The following is an 11,087-nucleotide window of genomic DNA, read 5'->3' as shown; positions in this document are numbered from 1 at the left end:
TGTAACCGGTTATCTGAATAAACTCAAATACAATAAGTCAACACAGTGTATATTCAAATGTCATTCAGTTTAATTATTGTTTACTAGGATATGCATTTACAGTAAGTTCAACATTTATTTATAATCAAAGTTTCCAAGTTAAACAATCAAAGAGTAAGTTATAACTGCGTACCAAAATTAAGTGAGTGCCTACTAACATTAAAACCGACACTGAAATACTAGTCTGATCCTTGAGTATTTAAAGGGATAATCAACCTACGCTATGTGTAATAAAAGTGAATTATTAAACCAACTTTTCCCCGCTTTGAGGCAGGTAACAATTAAACATATATATATATTCGCTTATACTTGACAGGACGCATTAATTAAGAACCTCTAATATTGTATTGTTCTACTTAATTACCGCTAATAAAATGTTTTATCCCCATTCTAGTAATTAGAGATCTTTATCAGGCGGAAAGTACTATTGTTGTTGACATCTGTTTATTAAGACCGGACAAGCTGTCTAATATAATTGACCCACGGGTTTTAATTGAGGAAATGCTTGAAATGCGTACTATATGACAATACCCCCATGGCCATTATAAAATATTTACAGATATTTTAAAAAACAATTCAAAAATTTAAAATCAGTATTGTATAAGATTTCGAAGTGCCCAGATGTAATAGTGAAATGGAATAAAAATATAAGGTAAAAAATGATACGCAGTTTCCTAACAATATAACATTTTTTCTAAAGGCTAACAGATTTTAATGGTGTTTATGTTTCATCCATTTATAACAACTGTATAGTATTTTATTATATTTTGATATAATGGTAATGATAACAATTACAATTCTAATTATAATAGATTTTCAAAGTATACTAGCACAATTTGACTTATTTTATATATATATTTATAGTTTCATATAGTAGTATAACATATTCAGAATAGAAACCAAGGTAATTAGACATTTACACATGTAGATAATGAGATATTTGATAAGTATTTCGAGAAAATGAGTGTCCTAGATTTTCATATATATTTTGTTCACAACATCACACATGTTAATAAGGAATATATTTCTGTTTAAAACAAGTCCTAGTAAATATGTCACTTTTTTTTTTCATAAAACTATGACACGAATGTAGAACCTCCGAAAAATTGCTTAGAATAGAAAAAATTTCTATGAACACAGAACTATAACAAAAAACACAATTTTCACTTTTGCTTTATGTTGTAAACCAACGGCAAGTTTCAAGAACATCTGTGTTGTTGTTTTGTTTTTTTTTTTCTTTTGAAAACGATATGCGTAGAGGTTATACATTCGTATACCTGAAACGAAACGAAAGGAAAACAAAAGTTAAACATATATTTAAGACAAAGAAATGAAATTATAAAATTTTAAAACACACAATTTTAACAACTTGTATAAAATACAACGTTTTACAAAGAATACTAGTTGAATTAACATAAGTTCATTAATTACTTTCTGTTGAGAATATGACAAGTGATAACTGAATTATATGATAATTAATTTTGTTATTTTGACTACAAAGAACATAATAATATATAAAATTATACGATCCCGCAATACCAAAAACCTGCTGTAGTTCATCTGTAATGGATGAAAAAAAATTAATATATGTAAACATAGTATGATAAAAACAAAACAAGAAATTTAAACAAATACCCCAAATACTTAAAATAAACAACAAATAATAAATTGTTCTACATAATGCAATATTTAAAAAAAAACACAACAACCCTTAACCGTATAAGAAAACGTAATATAAGCTACAAATTTTTTTTTTTTTTATGAACCAATTTTTTTTTTTATATATTTTTTTTTTAACAAGAAAAAATAAAAAGAGAAAGTTTAGATGCTGTCTTCAGCTAACGTCACCGAGTCCCATGTCGACGGCGGCCTGGCACACTTTGTTTGTCGGCCAAAGTTGGTACCGCTCCGACGAAGTTGATCTAGTTGTCTTCTGTAGGACCCGGTGAAAAACTTCTTCCATAATTCGACAGTCGTTTATAAGATTACCGAGAGTGGCAGGGGTTAGCTCCATCCTTAAGCAATGGTAACAGACGTCCTGTCCTCTCCCGGTGACTGTATTCTGTATGTGAAATTCTGCCCGTCTCAGGAACAAGTGTGTTACACGAGCTTCTGCCATAATGTTGACCGAAGTCTCGAAGATGTTTGAGAAATGTGTGATCACGTCAATTTGCCGTATCTCGTGACTACAGTCACTTACATTTTCGCACAGTTCGCAATTTGGCTCTAAAATGTCTAACACTGCCCTATATACAATCCTCACTAAGTGTTCGAGGACCATGGCCCTGAACAACATTCCAATGTTGAAACGCCTGATAAAAACCATTTTGAAACAAAATTTTAACAAGTTGAGCACGATGAACAAAAGAATTTGATCTGTAAAGTATCCGAATGGATGAATAACTGTGTCGAAAGGCACTATGGAGCAGTATATATAGGCTTAGTCTTATTTGCTGCTTTGTCCAAAATGAGTTGTTTATGGATTTGAGTCTAGACTTGATATGTCGTTTCGATAATTTATGTTGACTTAGTTGACACTGTAATGCATTTTACTATATACTTATTCCTGTTGTTAAGAGAAAGTTAATGTCTATATGACTTTGTTTTGCACTGAGTTTATGACAGTTTCGGATATAAGGCTGACAAAATAGTGTCTTGGGGTACATCTGCTTTGTTGAGTAATTCGTTGTCCTCCTGACGCATCTCCGACAAGTTTGACACGAGCTTGTATAGAGTTTTATTCTCGCCTTTCATGTTCAATTGTGACCGTGAGCCATGACAGATTTGCGGCAGTTGCTTATGTTTTAATATGCGTTTCCGAAAAAAATATATACTTAACAATATGGCAATAACTACAACGAAAGCCCCAGAAATGATCAGAATAATAGCCCAAAGAGGAAATGATGTTGTTTGTTCTAATTGAATATGTTTAAGGTAATTAAGTCTAGATACTAATGCGTCCAAAGGTATGTTGGTAATAGGTTTAAGTTCATTTGGGATCTTAAAATTCGAAAAGTTATGTAAGTTAATATGCAGTTCTTTCCACAAATGGTTCGTAGTTATGTTAGACCAAAATAGAGAAGATGTATGCAGTTTATTATTTAAGACTCTAGAAGAAGAGTTTTTCTGAAACCAAGGAGTAAGGATCAGATGATTATTGAAGGCTTTACAGTTTTGTTCTAAATTTAAGACCGAAATTGGCGCTTTAGCCACTATTTCTTGTCTGGTTGTGCGGGCTGGATGACATACTAAAACAAATTTTAAATCCTTTGTGGTGCTAATAAGCCAGCGTCCATCTAAAATGTTAACCGCCTTAGGTAAAAATGCATTCGTATTAATCATTATTTTACAATTTGCCCTTATAGCATTTCCATCTTTAAGGAATAATGCTGAAATACACATATTCGTAACACTACGTTGATATATTGGAGAAGCAATATCACAATATTTTAAGAAGTTATTTTGACAATCATCTAGTTCAGACGATGTTAAGACAGAGAATTTTGTTCTTTCTTTGTTGTAAATTAAACCGTCATAATCTAATTTGTATTTAGCAATAACCTTTTGATCCGAATTATTATTAGGCATGTAAGCAGTTTCTATATTAAAAACACGAAACACCTCATATTTTTCGTTTAATTCTGTGATAGGAATTTGTATTTGAATAAGCAAATGATCATTATAAAACATAGTTGAGCTTTTTAAATGTTTATAAAACTCGAAAAGATTAGACCTCGGATCGGCCGGTAAATCGTAATTTTTAGGAGAATGGAGTTTTATATCTGATAATAACTGGAGTAAATAAGAAGGTGATATTAATGTTGGGTTAACCAAACCCAAACTTAATATATCCACTTTATCTTTAAAATCGTTAAAGTGTGATTTAGCCAGTGAAATAGCGAATTTAATATCATCTAATACCAACATAATGTGATTATTATTTAGAGAGTATGTTTTGAATCTACCTAAAGAGCGTTCAAAAGCAATTTTCCATCTTTTTACATGAGCTTCAATAGCCTTTAAAGAATGAATGATTTCATTGATTTTATTGTGATTTTGTAAAATATGTGATTGTGAAACGTTTAAGATAGAAAGTGAATCTTCGACAATGTGAATAATATTTTTCTGTGTATTAGCTAATTTATTAACATTACGTTTTACATTTTGTAAGTCTCCGTCGTCAGCTGTGCCGAAGAGAAATCTAAGAGCTTTTCCTAGGCCAAAAATACTTCTCTTTTGAATATTACTTAAAGTCAGAAAATCTGTATATTCTGTTAAAATATTATCGTAAGTATGACGTAAAGAATTGATATCTAACTGCATGTCTGAAATTGTTGTTAAGTAGGGTTGAAAGTCATCTTCATCTGTTGTGGTGGTATAATGTTGTTTCATGTTAAGTAATGTCTGATTTATAGAAATAATATTCCCAGATATCTGATTAAGATAATGTGAAAATTGTTTTGTATCATAAACGAGAATAGCAGACCAATGGGCTTTAGTTATTGAAATTTCATTCACTTTAGAAAATATAACATTTTCATAGTCTGTCATAGCCCTTGCACAAACGATTAAACAGAAAAGTAAGATCATCTTGTCTGAAAAATATACATAGGCAATGTTTTAAAAGAGAGAGAAAAAAAAAATAACTTGAAGGAAATTTATTTATGTGAAGTAACATACGAGTAAAATATTATAATACTTTAGCTAGGCACTCAACTAACAGTTTGTTGACAGCTTTATGAGCAGTGGTAGATTTTGACCTTTTATGTGTCAACTTCTTTTGTTTTGGTTTGCATACAGCATTAATATCAAAGTCGTAACTCTCCGTATCAGACGAACTATAATGTTTTTCTTTATACCTATGAGGTAAATCATTGTTATTACACTGATGGTCATTAGATGACAGATGAGTAGTCGATTCATGGCTAGTTTGCGGACGATTACGCAACCTTTGTTGTAACACAGACAGAGGTATATTGTCATCTCCATTGCTACTAGAAGAATTTGAACTTGATTGATGGTCATTCGCGTGTAATTGTTTTTGCAAATGAGACAACGGAACATGATTTAAGTCATCAGAGTCGTCCAATTGGTGGTTATATCTGTTTAACACCTCAGGTGATGTTTGATTTACGTCAGTGTTGTCATTGGTTGGTGCAGATAAAGTGCTGTCAGATTGGCTGTCATTGGACGATATTTGATCTTTGGGTAGGACTACGTAGTTACATGCACGTCTGTTTTTAGGGATGGTTGGGATGTCCCATTCTAAAATGTTAGCTAAACGAATTTGACGGGCGTGGCAATGAATAATCTTTTGATCAAGAACGCTTTTTATAACATAGGTTAGTGGAGAAGGATGATCAATGATACGATAATACGGAATCCATTTTGGATCCAATTTACTAGCTCTGTTAAAATTCTTGTAATAAATAGCGTCATTAATTTTAAAAGTGATATCCTGTCTATTTTTATTAACTTTTTCATTCCGATTCCGTTTTGTTTTCTTTATTAATCTATAAGCGCTTAGAAAGGCTCTGTGGTTTTCACTTAGTATTATTTTACTATAATCTTCACCATGATATTTTTGTCGAGGTTTAAGCAAATTGTCGAGAGGCAAGACTACATCTCTTGAGAATAAATTGAAATAGGGACTCTGCTTGTTTTGATATGACACTGAAAATCTTAGAGCTGCAAGAGAGTAATTTAAATGTAAATCCCATTCCCGAGTATCTTGACTAACCAGTTTTGCAAGAAGATTAATGAGGTCAGTATGCGATCTTTCTTGTAAACCATTTGATTGGGGATTATAAGGTGATGTACGGATGTGCTTAATATTTAATTCTTGCAACATGTTAGTAAATGCTGAATTAACGTACTCTGACCCGTTGTCGGTTATCATTTTCTGAGGACAGCCATACCTACTATAAACTTCTGTCATGAAAAAATGTATGACAGATTGACTTGATTTATTTGGGGAAGGGAATGCCTCTATGTATCCAGTAAAATTATCGGTAAAACAAATAATGTAGCGGTTATTTGAAGGAGTTAAAGTTAAAGGTCCTACTATATCAGAAGATATCACTTGAAATGGATATTTCGGCGTATCGGTTTCACTAAGTTTAGTGTTAATTTGCTTTAAATTTCTGGAATTACAAGATACACATTTTCCGACATGTGAGACAACATCTTTAAACAAATTACGCCAATAATATTTCGTCTTGATTGTTGCAAATAGCCTCTGGACACCTAAATGTCCAAAGTCATGATAATTAGTTAAAACCATATGTCTTAAGTGGGTTGGAATGATAAGACGACAAGAAGGTTCATCATCAATATTTGATATATAGTAAAGGATGTTGTCAAATTGTATATAATGACGTTCCTCTGAAGATGTTAGTTTATTGTCATTAAATTTTGATTTAAGAAGTGATAATTCTGGGTCTTTATCTTGTTCAAGTTCCATGTTAATATTTTGTAGATCTTTTAAAGGCTCTACAAATAAGTCTGTAGGTTCCTTAGCGGTATCACTTATTTTCCTAACATCAACCTGATTTGAATTAATGGCATTACATTGTAAAACTTTGTTTTCATTTCGTATTTCGTATGTATTATCTGGAATATCCGTGAAATTATCGGTCTCGAGCTATTAAAACCCTGAGCTTTCGATGTTTTACTTAGAAAAATGGGCAACTAAAATTAATTTTGCCGGGAATTTTTCTTTTTTTAAAATTTTATATTTAGTTTAAAATTGGGGGCCCAATCTTTTTTTTATTTTTAAAAATTTTAAAAGGGGTTTTAAATCTAAAATATAAATTAATGATTTTTGATCCGTATATATTGTAAATTCAGCGCCATGAAGGTAATGATGTAATTTGTTGACACAATAAATAATTGCCAAAAATTCTTTCTCAACTATTGAATATTTTCGTTGCGTTTTACTTAAACGATGTGATATAAAATAGATTGGCTTTTGTTTAGTATAAAGACCTTGGTCGTTAGGGTCACAGTCTTGCATTAAGATTCCTCCTACGTTTTCCATATTCGCATCACAGTAGAGCTTATAAGGTTTATTAATATCAGGGAACCCTACATACGGAATTTTTGTAAGACTATCTTTCAATAATTCAAAACTTTCTTGACACTGTGGCGTCCATGTAAACTTAACATTTTTTTTCGTAAGATCAATCAAAGGAGAAATTATTTCCGTATAATTTTTGGTGCCAGACCTAATCAAAAATCTGTAGAACCCTGTCATACCGAGGAAGCGGCGCACTTCCTTTGGATTTGTTGGTGGTGCTAATTTTCTAATAGCCTTTATTTTGTCCGGATTTGGTTTAATTCCGTGACGATTTATAACAAAACCTAGATATTCTGTTTCGGCCTGTAAGAATTGGCATTTTTTTAACTTGAGTTTTAGTTTATGTTGTCGTAATCTTTGGAAGACAGTTTCTATATGTTTTAAATGATCCTCATAATTAGAACTAAAGACAATAATGTCGTCAATATAGCTGACAGCGAAATCGTCACAGTCTTTTAATACAATCTTCATTAATGATTGGAAATAGCCCGGTGAATTTGATAGACCAAATGGAACCCGATTGAAACAAAATTGGCCGTCGTTAGGTGTGGAAAAAGCCGTTTTATGCCTATCTTGCTCCCTAATAGGTATCTGATGAAAGGCGCTTGCGAGATCTAAGCTTGTAAAGAACTGACAGTTACCTAATTTGGCTATTATATCATCTATTCGTGGTAATGGATATGCTGTGTTTTGAGTAATTTTATTCAGTTTGCGAAAATCGACACAAAAACGCTTAGAGTTATCTTTTTTATCAACGATAACGATTGAACTGTTCCAGCTTGAATGACAACGCGATATTATTTTGGCATGAAGCATTTGTTTAATGGCGTCATTTGCAGCTTGCATGTTTTTTAGTGGGACACGATATGGTTTTGATCTTATCGGTGGATGTTCCCCTGTTTCAATTTTCATCTCCATGGTATCAGTTACAGACAATTCAGAGTCATCTTTAGCAAAAACATCCCTATTCGTCTTTAATAAATTTCGAACAGAGTCTGCAAATTTTTCTGGGACATTAATTTCATTAAAAAAATCTGGTTCGCCATTACTTACTGAAACGTGTTGTGTAATTAGTGAAATGTCAAAATGGTCAACTGCACTTAATTTAGCCAGAGGGCAGCCTGCCTTCAGCTTAATAGTTTTATGTGTATTATTCACAATTAATACAGGTAACCGTCTATGTTTATGCAAATGAATGACTGAATCGATAATAAATATATTTGGATCTGATTGTACTTCCCCATTATTTAAACCTGACAATTCATATGTTTTGTTGTCGCCTAATAGCCCATTGTAATATTTTACTTTACCCCTTAAAATATGTGAAGTACAAGGTTTTAAAATACAGTCTTTATCGAGTCTTACAATAGAGGCTACATGAATATCCTCTTCTAAAGTAATATAATTATTTCCTATTCGTAAACAATTTAAATCATAATAAAGTCGAACACCATTTTGTATTAAAAAATCTCTACCTAAAATAGCACTACGATTAATATTTTCTACTACAAAAAATGAATGTGTCCTTTTTATAGGACCAATTTTGAATGTGAGTTCTATGCAACCTTTTATGTGTAAAAATTGACCATTTACGGACTGAAGATTAGCAGATTTATGCGTTAATTTTGGTTTAACCTTCAAAGAATTATATGATTTTAGCGATAAAATTGACACTTCAGCCCCGGTATCAATAAGACAACGCAATTTAATTTTTCCAATTGAAATAAAGCAAGAAGATGGATTCCCACATAAAGAAATATTGTAGGTTGGTGACTCGTTATATCTCCTATTAGCGACTGTATTATAACAGGAGGAAATTAGTTTTTTCTTTGGTAATTACGTTCTGGTGAATGACATTCCCGAATGACATGTCCTAATTGCCCACAGCCCCAACAAATCATATTTACTTTCCAGTTTGATCTTTGTGTGTTTTGGTTACGATAATGACCTTGTCTATTATTATGCAAATTGCCCTTAGGATAAAAGTTTTGTCCACTATTATTATAATTAACTCTATTGCTAATTTGCGATTGATCATATGATCTATCTGGTCGTCTCTGATATTTAATTGGAGGGTTTGAGTCTCTTTTATTAATTTGTCGATGATCGTATGATCTATCTGGTCGTCTTTGATACTTAATTGGTGGGTTAGAATACCTTATATCTGAATTAACATTTAATACATGTTTTGGTTTTTTTTCTGCAGTCAGAAATATGATGACCTGGTTTTTTACAGTATGCACAATTTTTCACTTTAAAATGATCTATTTCCATAGGTTCCTGCCCTGGAAGAAGGTTATATGAAGATGAATGTTGGTTGTTTTGAAACCGTAAATTAAATCTAGCTCTTAAATTTTGTTCATTCATGGCCGATCGAACCGCATTTTGTAAGGTATCAGGATTATCTCTCATAACTTTCATTTTGAGATAATTTTCATAAAGACCGGAAACAAAGAACCCTATCAATTGCCTTTCAATTAGTGCCAAATTTCCATCCGTTCCCCTGTAAGCAATTTCTGCTAAAGCTAATAATCGTTCCGCAAAAATTTGAACATTTTCATTTTTGTATTGCCTCATTGATTGTAATAAAGAGAAAGCATATTGAGGGTCTTGAATGGTGTCAAACCTCGAACCCAATTCTGTTTTTAATTCAACCCACGTAGCGTCAGGGTGGTCTCTTAAATGTCTACTTATAAAGTCACTAACCGAATTTTTACTCGATTGATATGCAACAAGTTTTAATCTTTCATCAGTTACCCCTGTTAATACACCATATTTTTCAATACTCTTAATCCACAATTTATATTCGCCCACTTCTCCCGAAAAAGGTGGAATTACTTGGGAAATACTTTGAGTTCCTACTATGGTACAAACATTAGTAAGTTGTCTGCCTAAATTCTCAAAAATTGTAGCAACGTCTTGTTCTGCCATAGCTTAAGTCAAAAATTGAAGCATGAAAACTAAGAGAAATAAACTCACCGCCCCTCTTGTCTGGGTCCTCTGCAATTGATCGTCAACCGTTAGATAGTGTATGTCTGCGCTGTGATCCACGAAAAACCCCTGGTCGGCAAAAACGAATCCTGAAGTCACTAGAGCACCAAAACGCCGCTTGTGTTGTAACCGGTTATCTGAATAAACTCAAATACAATAAGTCAACACAGTGTATATTCAAATGTCATTCAGTTTAATTATTGTTTACTAGGATATGCATTTACAGTAAGTTCAACATTTATTTATAATCAAAGTTTCCAAGTTAAACAATCAAAGAGTAAGTTATAACTGCGTACCAAAATTAAGTGAGTGCCTACTAACATTAAAACCGACACTGAAATACTAGTCTGATCCTTGAGTATTTAAAGGGATAATCAACCTACGCTATGTGTAATAAAAGTGAATTATTAAACCAACTTTTCCCCGCTTCGAGACAGGTAACAATTAAACATATATATATATTCGCTTATACTTGACAGGACGCATTAATTAAGAACCTCTAATATTGTATTGTTCTACTTAATTACCGCTAATAAAATGTTTTATCCCCATTCTAGTAATTAGAGATCTTTATCAGGCGGAAAGTACTATTGTTGTTGACATCTGTTTATCAAGACCGGACAAGCTGTCTAATATAATTGACCCACGGGTTTTAATTGAGGAAATGCTTGAAATGCGTACTATATGACAAAATATGAAAAGACTGCCCGACTTTTTCATGATTAAAATTAAACGTTACAGACAAATTCTGATTGCTATTCATAGAAATTTCCTTGACGCCACTTAAGCTATGTATCTTTAATGTAATGTAATTTATAAAAAGAAGGTATGATGGCAAATGTAAACTTACTTTGAATTTCACATGTTAACTGACTATACACCGTTGGATGGGCATAATGTTACTTCAAGCTACTATTATTGTACCTGCTGATGATATTTTTCTAATTATAAAAACTTATGATCAGATTCCATTGACGGA

General features: G+C 32.2%; 1 protein-coding gene across 2 annotated transcripts; it reads right to left on the bottom strand.

The window, feature by feature from the left end:
* Positions 1 to 732: 732 nt before the first annotated feature.
* Positions 733 to 10,550, bottom strand: LOC132758945 (uncharacterized). 2 transcript variants are annotated; one of them, XR_009629645.1, is made up of 3 exons: positions 10,097 to 10,550; positions 2,029 to 4,634; positions 733 to 1,599 (listed from the first exon to the last, which is right to left on the bottom strand). XR_009629645.1 is itself a non-coding variant. In XM_060750652.1 (2 exons), exon 2 carries the CDS (start codon positions 4,627 to 4,629, stop codon positions 2,656 to 2,658), a length of 1,974 nt encoding a protein of 657 aa, XP_060606635.1. In that variant the 5' UTR covers positions 4,630 to 4,634; positions 10,097 to 10,550; the 3' UTR covers positions 1,846 to 2,655. The 2 variants fall into 2 exon arrangements, 1 of the variants encoding a protein (XP_060606635.1); XM_060750652.1 differs by lacking the exon at positions 733 to 1,599 and having other exon boundaries at positions 1,846 to 4,634.
* Between the last annotated feature and the right edge of the window lie 537 nt (positions 10,551 to 11,087).

This window comes from Ruditapes philippinarum, unplaced genomic scaffold (genome assembly GCF_026571515.1).
Source record: "Ruditapes philippinarum isolate M1 unplaced genomic scaffold, ASM2657151v2 ctg24804_1_1_1_1, whole genome shotgun sequence".
NCBI lineage: Eukaryota > Metazoa > Mollusca > Bivalvia > Venerida > Veneridae > Ruditapes > Ruditapes philippinarum.
Note: the sequence above shows the minus strand (reverse complement) of the source record. Positions and strands in the feature narration are given on the sequence as shown.